Source organism: Bufo gargarizans, chromosome 9, assembly GCF_014858855.1.
Source record: "Bufo gargarizans isolate SCDJY-AF-19 chromosome 9, ASM1485885v1, whole genome shotgun sequence".
NCBI lineage: Eukaryota > Metazoa > Chordata > Amphibia > Anura > Bufonidae > Bufo > Bufo gargarizans.
In genome coordinates, this window is record NC_058088.1 from 19,496,383 (window position 1) to 19,511,435 (window position 15,053).

Genomic DNA, 15,053 nt, shown 5'->3' on the forward strand with positions numbered 1-15,053 from the left:
GTACACAAATAGTCCCACAACATGGACAGTGATATACCAGGGGCCATTTTTATGTGTCTTAAAGGAAAACTCTCAAAAATGTGCCCTGCCGGAGCCTAGACTTTTTTTTATTTCCTATCTGTTTGATGTATTCAAATGTGCAACACTCAACGTTTTTGTATCCTGCAGAGTCCAGTAAAAAAATGCGTACGTTAACATAATTTTTTTTTATACCATGGGACTGTATGGTGAACAGACGCCACTGTACGGCATCAGTCTGTGACATCTGTTAACGCATACATTTTTGGTATACATTAAATAAATGGAAAAAATAGGATGTGAACCCAGCCCTAGTGTCAGAATAAGCACCAGTACACAGCGGAGCAGCGTGGCGGAGAGGGGAGGCCGCCATGTACTGAGCGCTACCTGGTCCTGGTGGTCAGGGATGAGGACTGTGTTTCCCAAGGATCATTTTCTACTAGGAAATACAGGGCACAGTATAATACACTAGAATCTATATAATATAAAGATATTAACCCTACCTCCGAATAATCATACAATTAGGGGGTCATTTATTAGAAATCCGTCTGTTAGGCGTATTTCTGACACAGATTGTGGCGCAAAGGTCCTTAGCACCGCAATCTGCATATTTTTCCCGCTCATGCCAGGTCTAAAAAAGGATGGCGTGGGCAGGGAAAGGGATTCAGTTATGGCCAGGGCCGTCTTTACCAAGGGGCAAAAGGGGCAGCTGCCCGGGCCCAGTTGCTCCTGGGGTTCCCAAGGCAGCTGCCTCTTGAGCCCTGCTAGTCACTGCCCCGGGTGTCAGGCTGTTAGCTACACAGGGGGTGCTGCCATGCCATGCCTGCCGGCACTGAGTCCAGGCATCGTACTGTTAGAGCTGTGAATGTGATCTAGGACCTTAGATTACATCATCACCATGTGACCAGTAACCTAGCAATATTACTGGTCACATGGCTATGAGGTCATCACAGGTCCTAACAGGAGTGTTGCAGGAGAAGTTTGGAGCTTTTTTTTGTGAAGATTACATCAGAAAAAGGTGACAGGGGCTGTTATGCTAATATACTGTAAACTACTGTATAGTGGGGGCCTGTATACTGTGGGGGGCCTGTATACTGTGGGGGGCCTGTATACTGTGTGGGGGCCTGTATAGTGGGGGGGGGGGGGCTGTATACTGTGGGTGCAATATATTGTGGAGTGCTATACTGCTGTACTGTATACTGTGGGGGCTGTATAGTGTGGAGTGATATACTGCTGTACTGTATAGTGTGGGGGCTGTATAGTGTGGGGTGCTGTATAGTTTGGGGTGCTGTATACGGTGAGGTGCTATACTGCTCTACTGTATACTGTGAGGTGTTGTATACTGTGGGGTGTTGTATACTGTGGGCTGCTATACTGCTCTACTATATACTGTGGGGTACTGTATAGTGTGGGGTGCTGTATACTATAGGGTGCTGTATACTATAGGGTGCTATACTGCATACTGTGGGGTGCTGGGGTGCACTGTAACACTAGGGTGAGCCGAGCCCTGGTCTCCTTTCTGCAGAGCAGTGCCCACTTCCAGCTTGAGCCCAGAGCACTGATCCTGAGCCGCTGGAGTCTTCAGAACTGGAAGTATTTACAGTCATTCACTGTACTCTACCAGATGTGTGGATTTTTAGTGTGTTGTGGTGGAGGGCGTGATTGCCTGCTAAGGTGTGGGAAGGCGGGATCCAGGGGGCCCAAGTAAATTTTTGCCCAGGGTCCAATCAATATTAAAGACGGCCCTGGTTATGGCCATCCAGATATTGGATACCTCCGCCATACATTTACCGGATAACACCTCTGCACAGTGACCGGATAACACCGCCATACCGTAACAGGATAAAAGAGTATAAGAGGGCACAGTACAGGGAATGACTAGGGGCACTGCACAGGGTGTGGTAAGAGGGCACAATGTAGGGTATAAGGGGGCACAGTACGGGGTGGGGGCACAGTCACATGACCCTGTGACATTAGAAGGTCCTTTTAGTAAATGTGGTTCATATGCCACAATAATGAGAGGCAGAGGAGTGAGACAGGGGTGTGATTAGATGGCTACAGATAAAACAATTTATCTGTCGGCCAGTACAGGCCCCAAATATTAGCCAATAGGCATTCACCTGACAGCAAAGAACTTTGGATTCTGTGGTTGGAGGTACATTAGGCGGTCACAGGATAAAAATGTAACTGTCGGCCAGTACAGGCCCCAAAAATTAGACAATAGGCATCAGTATTTGGCGGAAACAGGTATATGGCACCCCTCAATCAGGATTTTGTGGAAGAAGTATGGAGACCCCCTCAGACCTTTTGGGGTTACAAGGAACTATGAACCCTGATTTATGTGTGTAATTTATATGCCACATATTTCCTATTGCCCATTAAAAAAGCATGGTGTGGATTCAGCAACACAAAAAGGGTTAACTCTGCACTGAGACCCCCACTGATTGTGTTAGTGATGGGATTAAGATAGTTGATTATAATAGCAGCCGACTCCTATGATACACTCAGGAGATAATCCCATCACATGTGTCTCCTCTTCCCATTCATTCATTATGGAGGGGGTGAAGATATCTGTTTGCATGTTCATTGTTGATTGCGTCAGACAATGCCAGTGTGTTTGTTAATTGCGTCATGTCATGTCCTCAGTATGTCATGTGTGTGTATATAAGTCAATTCTGTGTGTTCAATAAAGAGTTCCTGTTTTACCCTTCATCATGTTGAGGCTGGTGTTTGGGTAACTGATCGACACTGGGGATTGCTATACGCTGAAGATTTGCTATACTCCCCTGGCTATACTATTAGCTCTTGTAAGAGCTGTTCCTGTGGTGGTTTTGGTGTAGAGCAGAGTGCTTGGAGTCCTCGGGAAGCACTAGGAGCATCCATCAACGGAGGTACCCGGTCGGGGTGCTAGGAGATCCGTTACAGAAGGTATATTGCAGTCCTCAATCAGTTTTTTTGGGGGGGCAACAGGTATATCACACCCGTTGCAATTAGTTACTCCAATAACGCTTGTCCCTCTATATACCTGCAGTATTGCAGCAGAACCGCACACAACTGCTGCACAATACAAATACACTATAATTTCTATGTTAGAAAGTATATTATCAGTATATCCCACCTATCGATGGCACACCTATACCAGTCCTTTAAAGGACTTTTGTGGCCCTATTAGCTAGCGTTTGCTGTCCCTGCTCCAAAATGCAACCTCTCCCTACACTGGCAAAACACATAATGGAAAATGGCTGCCAGATCGGGTTCTTTTATAGGTTTGGGGGTGTGTCCATGTGCTGACACATCTCAATTGGCTGTCCTGTCCCACCTGATGGACGTGTCATGGGTCAAAGTTCGGCGCTATGCAAAAAAAATATGGCGCGTGCCAATATTACCATATGTTCGGTGAATCGCGAACGAGCAAAGTTCACCGCAAAACGACTGCCGGGCAAACCGCAAGGCCAGCTCTACTTGCAACTAGGAAAGCTGTTTCTATCTGCTTTGTTCTGATAAAGGGCTTTTATCCTGAAAGAGAAATTTGTAAATGTGAGGCTGGCTTAGCTATTTTTCTAGTTATGAAAGGTTCGCTCATCTGTAGTATATATACAATTAAGAGATTGGGTACATGGAGTGAATACAGACTGGATAAAGCAAGATCATCAATAATCCCGTGAATAGATAGCAAGCCACCCATATGTGGTCTGCTCTCCTTCACTTTGATGGCCTCGTTCTAAAGATAGGAGTGGGTTCCAGTGGTGGGAACTGCAGCTATCTGACATTAATGGCATAGCTTGGCAATATACCATCAGTGTCCTGGATGGAAATCCCCCTTTATGCTGGCACCAGATTTGTGAAATGGCTATATTTAAGCTCCCGTGTTTCTGCCCCAACAGCAACCAGAGGTTCTATGGCAAATCTAAGTTCTGATCAGTAGAACTGCAGGGATGAGTATTGGGGCCATCATATGGAAATTAATATGTAGCCATATCACCTAACCATAGACTGTCTTCACATTGCCCATCCCCAGAGCCACCACTGGGGGCGCAGCTCAATCTATGTTTAATATCACCAGCAGCAATAGATATACCCTCTTATCTGCCCAAATACTGGACAAGGCATTAGGTTATATACACTATCCCACTGCGCATGTGAGCATTACCTCCTTACCTACATGAATCGTGCAGTTTTTACTTTGGCTGATAATGACTGGTCACGGGTGTGATGAGTCCTGCTGTAAACATTACAGAAAACCATTGTGTAATGTAGATTACTCAATGTCAGGAAGTCGCCCTCTCCTACCAAAAGTTACAATGTCGGTATACAAAAAACTGAACTCCAAATAGAGATTGATATCAATCTCACAGCTCGCGCACCTATGACAAGTAAGGGAACTCCCATGCTTAGATGAAACCCCGCCCCTGCAGAGCTTTTACTACTGCCACCAGCACAGTAGGGAGAGACTGCAAAAGGTTTATCCAACATGTACAACGCAGAGATCAGTGTCGGCAAATGAAATTTTTATCTGGTGCTGATGAGATCAGCAAGGTCAAATGATCCCAATGTGGGATATTTATAATAGTGAACCAATTTTTATAATTATACTAAAAATCTTTTTTCAAACACATTCAGATGGCCATAATATAAATGGGATCTCTTATGGCTCCCGCCACATTACAACTGTCTAGAGATGGATATCAATCTCACAGCTCGCACACCTATGAAAAGTAAGGGAACTCCCATGCTTAGATGAAACCCCGCCCCTGCAGAGCTTCTACTACTACCAGCACAGTAGGGAGAGATTGCAAAAGGTTTATCGAACATGTACAATGTGGAGGACCAGTGTCAACAAATGAAATCTCATGTGGCCCCTGGGGCATTACAACGGTCTGAACGTGGCCCAAAGCCTTATGCATGTGAGTTTATTTGGGATCTGTGCTCTCCATATTGCTCTGTCTCTCTGATTTCCAACACAGAGTGGATTACTATGGTCAATATACGCCCAAACAGCATTGCTTCTCGTGGGGAATATTATGGCACAGAGACACAACATGGAGCCCAATAGACTGCAATGTAGGATTAAAGGTCACATATGATCTGCAAGCCATAACTCATCCCAGGGGTGGACTGGGAACTTGGCCCTGAAAAAAAAATACTAAAAGTGGCCCCATTTTGTAGTTGGGCCTAAATTGATGGAAGGTAGGGCCAGGAATACCATATTGTGGCACATTATACCACCCCAACAGAGCCAAATATCACAGTCCATCACAAAATACTGCCAGCAGCACAAAATACATCCCCAAAAACTTCTACAGGCTGACCCCCTGGGCATCGGCCCACCGGGAAATTTCCCTGTAAGGTCTATGGCCAATCCACCCCTGGCTCATCCTCTCACTTCTTCTACAGAATGAAAGCTGCTGCGTGAGAGAAATCGGGAAGGAATCGGCATAAAGGTGATCTGCAGAACCTTCCAGGAGAGAGAAGACATTGCATGTAGACAAGGTACAGGACGTTATTGTGAAGAATGAGTAAGATGGGAGACCACGGAAACTCTAAGATGGTTACAGACGAACAGAGACCCAGCGACACTCAAACCGAGGTGAGCAGATGACACAAAAGAGCGAAGAGAAATGCGGCCACTAGGTCTGTATAGGCAGAGTATTGTGGGGGCGGCTGACAGGTCTGAGGTCGCATAGTTGCATCTATTCACGTACACAACCACATCTACCGATGAATATGCTGATGTATGACTGTATCTGCCCGCATACAATTATATCCACTCTGCTCATATAGGATTTTCTGCTCATGTATGACTGTATCTGCTCACATATAACAGTATTTGTTCACCTATGACTACATCTGCTCATGTGTGATATTATTTTCTCACGTATGACTACACCTGCTCATGTAAGGGTATGTTCACATCACGGATCGGGAAGGCTGTTCCGTCACAGAACAGCCTGCCAGAGTTCTCTGTATCCTGCATAGCTGCCACGTACCATCGGACCCTATAGACCAGGGATCAGCAACCTCCAGCTGTCCTAAAACTACAACTTCCAGAATCCTCCTTTCAGTTCTATAGGAGTGACCAGAATAGCCGAGTAAGTGTGCATGTGTAGTACCCTGGAGTGGGGCACTACCATTTTGTCACCTGGCTATGGGTTCCTTTGTCTAGCAGTGTATCCCATCAGTATATTTATTGCAGGGTCTTCTCGCTTAGTGCCTCAATATTGTTATGCATGTTTTTACGTGTGATGTGCCTGGTTTTCCAGCAGCTGGCAAATGTTCTGGCAGGTACCTTTTAGAATGAATGGAAATAACCCTTTCAATCTGCCCCACTTTGGGCAGAAGTGGGTTTTCCACTTTCCCACCCAAGGAAAAGTTTTCAGAAAGTTGGAGCTAGACTGTGAATGAGACCAGACAAGGCACAGTGAGGGAAGCGTTTTCCCCCCTGCTGTAGGAACATTGGGAAAGTAGCTCGTAGAGCAGCCCACTCCTGATATTAATAGGACTTTGTATATTAGAGGGGATAGCGGGTCCAAGACACCCAACTCTGTTTGAGACAGTAACCAAAACTGGCATTACAGAATAAACAGTCAAGGTCAAATTCCAGAACCATGCCTACTGCTGGAACCAATAAAGTGAAATTTCCCGTATCGTTTTGTTAGTGCAAGTCTATTTCAAGTAAAGAAAAGTTAAACTTCACAAAGTCTGGACTTCATTTAGTTCCTTGCTTCAGCTCAATCTCTGCAACGGAGACTGAGCGAGGAGGCAACAGCCTAAAGGTAGGAGCACGTTGACGCAAACATCAGGCCAAAGTATACCACCATGTGTACAGCATATGCTGGGAGTCGTAGTTTCACAGGGTCTGGGGTGCTGAAGGTTGCTGACCCCTGCTGTAGACTTATAATTGAACCTGTCTGTTTTCTGCCCGAAAGCTGGCACTCATGTCAAAAAGCGGCCTTCCAAATATGCCCATTATACTCTATGGGGGTGCATAAAATATACAGGATATACGCAATGTATATCCGAATGAATTAATGAAGCAATACTGATGACAGTCTGGATGGTATATCATCTGGAATTTGTGAGCATGTCAAAGCCAGAATATGGACATATTTTCGATACGCTCGTGTGAAAGCGGCCCATGCTGGATCCGGAGAACTCCAACAGGCTGTTCTCTGTTGTGCCGCAGATGTGAAGCTACACGAAGACTCCTTCCATGGGATTATGGTCACAGGTGAATATTAAAGGTTTCTACCATGTAAAGATTAATGCATAGAAGTCCTAAAAGTAGCATACATAATAATGTATTATCCGTTTACCATGCTGGCGGCTGTGCTGTGATCACCCAACAAAGTCATGTGGACCATAGGAGAAGTAGAGAAAACATAATGCTGGCTAAATGTACATTTGACACAATAGCTGATGTCGTTTCTAACGCGTTTCTTACCCATAATAAGCTTAAAGGGGTTGTCTCATCTCAGACAATGGGGGCATATCGCTAGGATGGTAGAGCCACATCTCCAGCTGTAGAACCCAATACCTGTGCTCAGGGACTGAGCTGAGAAGTCTTGTTAGGACTGGTCAGTCACCTCTCCGACATGTCTCTTCTTGTAAATACGTGTATTCTCCATAAAATAACAATTCCAGAACATCCTCTTTTAAAACCTTGTATTGTGCCATTCCTCAGTTATTCCTGTTACCAGGTGATGGTGTATCCCATCATCATGTAATGGTCAGCAGTGATTGGTCAGTTGCCCCCCCCCCCTCAACTGCCAACAATCAGTTGCCAACTTATTTATAAATGTTCAGGAGGAGTAAAAGAGGAACAGAACAACAGAGTTATAAGAATTGATGCTCCAGAACTGTTACGAGGAATATGAGTAATTACTAAAACAGATATGTCAGGAGAGGTGCCAGGTCTTCTTCCGTGACTTCCCTTTTAAAATATACCGTGAGGAACATAAGTACTGTATTTGAACACCCTGCGATTTTGCAAGTTCTCCCACTTAGAAATCATGGAGGGGTCTGACATTCACATTGTAGGTGCATTCCCACAAGACAGAATAAAAATAAAAAAAAATCAGGAAATCAGATTGTATGATTTTTCTAGAATGTATTTGTCTTTCTCTGCTGAACATAAGTATTTGAACACCTGAGAAAATCAGTGTTAATATTTGGTACAGAAGCCTTTGTTTGCAATTGCAGAGTTCAGACGTTCCCTGTAGTTCTTGACCAGGTTTGCACACACTGCATCAGGGATTTTGGCCCACTCCTCCACACAGATCTCCTCTAGATCTGTCAGGTTTTGGGGTTTCAGAGTTTCAGCTCCCTCCAAAGATGTTCTATTGGATTTAGGTCTGGAGACTTGCTAGGCCACTCCAGAATCTTGATCTGCTTCTTACGGAGCCGCTCCTTGGTTATCCTGGCTGTGTGCTTCGGGTCGTTGTCATGTTGGAAGACCCAGCCACGACCCATCTTCAATGCTCTGACTGAGGGAAGGAGGTTGTTGCTCAAAATTTTACAATAAACTGCCCCATTCATACTCTCCTTAATACAGTGCAGTCATCCTGTCCCCTTCGCAGAAAAGCTCCCCCAAAGCATGATGTTACCCCCCCCCATGCTTCACAGTAGGGATGGTGTTCTTGGGATGCAACTCATCCTTCTTTTTCCTCCAAACAGGACGAGTGAAGTTTAGACCTAAAAGTTCTACTTTGGTCTCATCTGACCACATGACTTTCTCCCATGTCTCCTCTGGATCATCCAGATGGTCATTGTGCAGCATACGGGTAGGCTACCCGACACTGCTAGATTTGAGTGTGTAGTTCCCTTTAAGCCAGTCAGGCCGGTTACCGGCAATCCTTATAACAGCCAGCAGAGGGAGCCCCCAGTTCAGTATAAATAGGCTAGGGCCTAGCTCAGAAGGGTAGAAGTTTCCAGACTCAGTACAGAGAGGGTTCCCCTCCTGAGTCCTTATGCATAGAAGTCAGAAGGGCATAGCTAAACAGCCTGAAGACACAGAATACCACAGAGGCCGATCAGATAAAGCAAGAGGTACTCAAGACAACAGAGGAGGTACTATATAAAGACAGCTTAAAGGGTACGCCAGCTATAGGGCATTAGACCTTGGAGAGAAAGTCACATGTAGCAGGACCAGTCAGGAATAGTGTGCAAACCGCCTGTACTGCATCTCCTGTAATCAACACTCTGTATAATGCCTTGCTAAGACTGGCCATTCTGTACTCCCAAGAACCAGCTGTATCCACTGATATTCAGTAAAAGTTCCAGTTTTTGTTGGCTATCCTATGCTTGCTTCATTCTTCTACGATACCATACACGGCGTGTCACCGTTTAATTGACACTGGCGTCACGAACTGTTAAATACCTGCCTGTTCCAGTATTTGCCCCAATTGAAGACGACAGTGGATCCCAGGTTAGTGGTCAATCTGCACTACAAAGCCCAGCATACACTACTGACCCCCTGGGACACTGCATCGCTCTTTTTGGCGTCACGAACAGGATCCGCATACTTCTACAGTGCAGAGAAGTGTGAACTGTGTGCTTTAACTATTCCACCACCGTATTACAAAGACTGTACCCTTTATTTCCAAGCCGGTGGATTGAAATTGTGCCTGGGAGGAATCAGAGACGCTGTACTGTGTTGCGCTACCCCCAGAGAGAAAATCGTACTTGTGGACTGTGATTTATTGGACTTTGCAACACCCTGCTTGCTGTCAGGGAATCGTGATCAAGATGGCCACCGGCCGCCTGGAGTAAAGTTTCCCGCGCTGCTGAGGACCTCCGTGGGCGGATCCCTTCAAAGACACAGAGAATCCCGCCCTCTTCATCATCGCACCGCCGCGGCCCTGCTTTTCCTGCGTCAGCAACGTCACCGCGTACACAGGACGTCCGGAGTCTCACGAGATTTGGCCTGCACGAACCCGGCGATACCGGTAAGAACTTGTATCCGGAGGGAAGGGGATTGTTCCGGCCCCTTTAGTCACCAGCAGCCACCTCGTAATAAGTTAACATGTCAGATCCGGGAGTTGCCGAGCGGCCGGACCCGGGAGAGCTTGCGGCTCCTAATCATCCTATAGCCCCCAGCATGATGCCCTTTACCATGCCTTACTATTTTGGGGCCCCATGGTTTCCCCGCTATAACGGAGAGGCCCATACCCTAAGGGACTTTAAGGAAAAGTTGCTGGCCTTATTCAAACTATACCCCATAAATGCCGATCAGCAAATGGAAATCTTGCTAGCGCAACTGGAGGGGGCTGCCCGCAGAGAGGTATTATCCTGGCCTGCTGCGGAACGGAGTACTCTAGAGCAGATATTCACCCGCCTCAGGGCCACTTTTGAAACGAGGACTGCCTCAGAGATAAAGATGCACTTCTTTGGCAAGAAACAGAGGCCCGGTGAGTCCCTCCGTGATTATGCCCTATCACTTCAGGAGGCTTTGGGGGCTGTAATTCAGATAGATCCCAAGGAAGCTGATAACCAGGATCAGACCCTGAGGGAACAATTTATTACCGGAGTGGCTAGTGAGCAAATAAGGACCCAATTAAAGATGCTGTCCGCCCAACACCCTAACAGTACCTTTCTGGACTTTAAAGAACTGGCTATAAAAATTCTGGGGTCAGCAGTATCTACAGAGTTGAACACCCCACCTGAGTTATCAGCCTGCAGGTCAAAACCGTTTATCATTAACCGAGCTGAGGCCGGTCAAGCTGTTCAGGCTACAGCTACCGATACTATCGCCATGCTGACAGAGCAAGTAAATCACCTCACTAAAAGCCTAGAGAGAGTGTGCAGAAAAATGGAGGAATGGGAAAAACCTATGATGTCAGAAGAGGAGTTCCTGTCACCCTCTAAGCCGTTCCCACCTCCATACCAAGCGACTCACCCCAGGGATCCTGGGAGGCGCAATAGGGGTCGCAAGCGGCCCGTGTGTGCATACTGCAAAAAGATGGGACACACAGAATCCACTTGCTGGCAGTTAAACGGGCAACCCCTGAGGCTGAGGACCACCCCTCGGGAGGTAGAACACTAGGTCCAAAAGATCCAAATTGGATGCCACGGTATGTAGGATCCCATCCTAAAATCAATGTGGAGATTAACGGGGTCCCCTTTGAAGCCCTATTAGATACTGGGTCTCAGGTCACTACTATTCAGCTGCCCGCCTTTGAAAGATTCTGGGACACCAACCAATTGACCCAGCCGCCTGAATCCTGGGTAGAGATTGTCGCCAGCAATGGCAAACCGGTAAAGATCCATGGATACTGGGAACCCACCCTGCAGGTGGGAGAAGTAACCTTGCCTCAACAGGGGGTGATAGTAGTACAGGCTGGCGACAGAGGAGGACATCCTGTCATTCTAGGCACCAATGTCTTCAAAAACTGTTATGCAGAAATACTTGCCGTATTACACCAGACTCTGCCCACCGCTTCCTCTGCATCCAAGAGGGTGATTCAAAAGACTATCACTGTGTTAAGTGCCCAGCAGAGGTTTGCTAACGGGAAAGGAGAAATTTGTACTGCCAGGATTCGTGATAATAAGCCTGTGACTTTGCCTCCTAATTCCCAAACTCTCTTATGGTGTCGTGCTGTCCTGGGAGTCCAAGGCCAAGATTATCCAGCCCTGGTGGAACCAATCCAGATGGAGAACTACCCTTACGTGAGAGCTGCCAAGTGCCTGGTGAACGTCTCCCAAGGTAAAGTACCTGTCCGTCTGATTAACCTGAGTGATCATCCTGTTGCGCTTACTAAGCATGACCCTGTTGCCCAGCTTTCTCAGGTGTTCTTCCAAGACATCATCCGTCTTCCAGTGGCAGAAAAGCCGCCAGCTGCAGTCAGCGGATGTCCGCCGGTGCCCCAGTCACAAGTGCCCTGGTGGGAAGAGCTCCATGTCGGGGACGAGACTACCCCCCCGACGTCAACAAGAGGGGATACTACAGCTTGTCAAAGAGCACCACCAGGCCTTCAGTAAACATGCTACTGATTATGGAGAGGTTAGTGCCATACAACACACCATACCTACTGGCTCTCATCCTCCTATCAAGGAGAGATACAGACCCTTACCGCCTACTTCCTATCAGACTGTAAAGGAAATGATCCAAGAGATGAAAGACTCTAATGTAATCCGGGACAGTCGTAGCCCGTGGGCGGCACCCCTGGTCCTTGTAAAGAAGAAGGATGGTGGTATCCGTTTCTGCGTGGACTATAGAAAAATTAATCAAATAACCCACAAAGACGCGTACCCACTGCCCCGCATTGAGGAGTCACTAACTGCTCTGGGCTCCGCTGCCTATTTCTCCACGTTGGACTTGACCAGTGGCTACTGGCAAGTACCCATGGCCCCGGCAGATAGGGAAAAGACGGCTTTCACCACTCCCATGGGCCTGTTCGAATTCAATTGTATGCCGTTCGGGTTATGTAATGCCCCAGGAACTTTCCAGAGACTAATGGAACGGTGCTTGGGTCACAAAAACTTCGAAACAGTGCTGCTGTATCTAGATGACGTCATTGTGTACTCAAAAACATATGAAGACCATCTGAAACACTTAGCAGAGGTATTTGAAATCCTTATCAAATATGGCCTGAAGGTAAAGCCATCCAAGTGCCACTTGCTCAAACCTGCGGTAAAATACCTGGGGCATGTGGTAAGCGGAGAGGGCATACAACCTGACCCGGATAAGTTAGCGGCTGTCCGTAACTGGCCGGTCCCCACTACCGTCAAAGAGGTGAGGGGTTTCCTTGGTTTTGCCGGCTACTATAGACGTTTTATCCCCCATTTTGCTCAAATAGCCGATCCTATCCAGGAACTCTTGAGGGGGCAGCCCAAGAAAAGTCCTAGAACTCCAGTGCCCATTGAGTGGAATGAAGAAAGAGAGATAGCGTTCCAGTTGTTAAAAAAGAAACTGACTGAGCCTCCCGTGTTAGGTTATCCAGACTACAGCAAGCCCTTCCATCTGTATACTGATGCTAGCAAGCGAGGCCTGGGGGCTGTGTTAGCCCAGATCCAAGAGGGAAAAGAAAGAGTGATAGCTTATGCAAGCCGCTCCCTGAAAGGAGCTGAGAAAAATGACCAGAATTATAGTTCCTTCAAACTAGAGTTCCTGGCATTAGTGTGGGCAGTGACGGAAAAATTCAAAGATTATCTAGCCGCTACCCCCTTCATTGCATTCACTGATAATAACCCTCTGGCACATCTAAATACAGCTAAATTGGGGGCTTTGGAGCAAAGATGGGCCTCTCGCCTCGCCAACTATGATTTCTCTGTAAAATATCGTGCTGGACGTACTAATGACAATGCTGATGCTTTATCCAGACTCCCCACAGAGACAGCTCCTGATGATGTGCGAGATGCTTGGGAAGATGTAGAAATGCCAGCCTTCTACCATAAATTTGCTCAACAGGATCAGGCTCGGGCTACCAGTAACAGAGCTGCAGTTCCTTCACCCTCCAGTAGGCCTGAACTCAAAGAAGAAAGGTGGGTGAAACTACAGTCTGAAAGTAGAGTGCTGGGTGAATTGTTGGACTTCATCACCAGTGGCAGAACCCCTGAGAGGATTCGGCGTAAGAGTACAGATCCTGAGCTCATCAAACTGTGGAGACAGCGCCATCAGCTCTTCATACAAAAGGGCCTGTTGCTGCGGAGAAGCCTAGACCCAGTGTCCAACGAGAGGGTGCATCAGATTCTCATACCCCGACGAGATGCAGGTATGGTGTTGGAGATGTACCACAATCAATCCGGTCACTTTGGGGTCCAAAAGACTGAGGCAAATATCCGCCAGCGGTTTTACTGGGTGGGCATGCGAGAAGACATGGAGAAGTGGTGTCGAGAGTGTGTAGCCTGTACCTTGAAACGAGGTGAACACCATGATCAGAGGGCACCACTGAGACCCATTGTAAGTACTCGTCCTCTTGAACTTGTCGCCATCGACCATGTGAAGCTGGAACCTAGTCGCTCAGGGTATGTGTACGCTATGACTATTATTGACCATTTCACTAAGTTTGTTGTAGCGGTGCCTGTGAGAGACCAGACGGCCAAGACTACAGCCGAACTGTTCTGGAAACACTTCCTCCTGCCCTACGGTTGTCCAGAAAAGATCCTCACCGATCAAGGTCCTGCTTTTGAGTCCCATCTGTTCCATGAACTGTGTCGCCTGCATAACTGTAAGAAGATCCGGACGACGGCCTACCATCCGCAAGGTAATGGATTGTGTGAAAAAATGAATCAGACCTTGATAGAGATGCTGAGGACCGTGCCTCCTGAAACCAGGGGAGATTGGCCTAATCTGTTGCCACAGCTCATGTTCACATACAATCATACCATACACTGTTCCACCGGGTATACCCCCTTCTATTTGATGTTTGGGCGCCAAGGATTATTGCCTGCTGACCACTCCTTGGACGTACTCGTACCTGATTGCATCAACCCATTACCTAATACCGACTGGGTTGCTGAACACCAAAGGCGATTGAATACGGCCCAAGATATTGTTCAGGAACGTATGGACTATGCTAGAGACCGGCAGCAGAGAGACTATGACCAAGCAGCCCATGCAGAACCCTTGACAATAGGGGCTGTGGTATGGTTAAAAAATAACCGCCGCACCAGTAAACTGGACAGTAAATGGGAACAAAGTCCCTATGTTGTCACTGCAATCCCAAATGTTGGAACTCACACTTATGAGATCACCCGGGAAGGCAGGGGATCCCAAATTGTACACCGAAACCGGTTAAAGCTCTGCCTGACACCAGAACCCAGTGCCGAGAGTTCTATCTCTGAACCCCCTGTGTCAGAGTCATCAATACGGCCCGAGGATCCTATGCAGGCTGTCCGTGATCTAAGGTATGACGCTGATCCCATGCATTGGCTTCTGACACCATGGTTGAACTTGTTGGTGCCCGCTCCGGCACCTACTGTACCTTCACTTCCAGAAGAGCCGGTTCAAGATGCCCCGGGTCCAGCTCCCCCTCTAGTGGATCCTGTTGTTCCTGTTGTTCCAGTTGTTCCTGACCAAGGTCTCACGGATGGAGATC

The 15,053-nt window shown here is 47.2% G+C and overlaps 1 protein-coding gene across 2 annotated transcripts in view; it reads left to right on the plus strand.

Annotated features, from left to right (window-relative positions):
- The window catches only part of GPSM3 (G protein signaling modulator 3), a 51,013-nt gene that overhangs the window by 25,879 nt on the left and 10,081 nt on the right, over positions 1-15,053 (plus strand). For both annotated transcript variants that reach the window (XM_044306411.1, XM_044306410.1), the window contains one exon: positions 5,413-5,605. In XM_044306411.1, coding sequence (XP_044162346.1) covers positions 5,531-5,605 — 75 coding nt within the window. In that variant the 5' untranslated portion in view covers positions 5,413-5,530. The remainder of the gene's footprint in view (positions 1-5,412; positions 5,606-15,053) is intronic.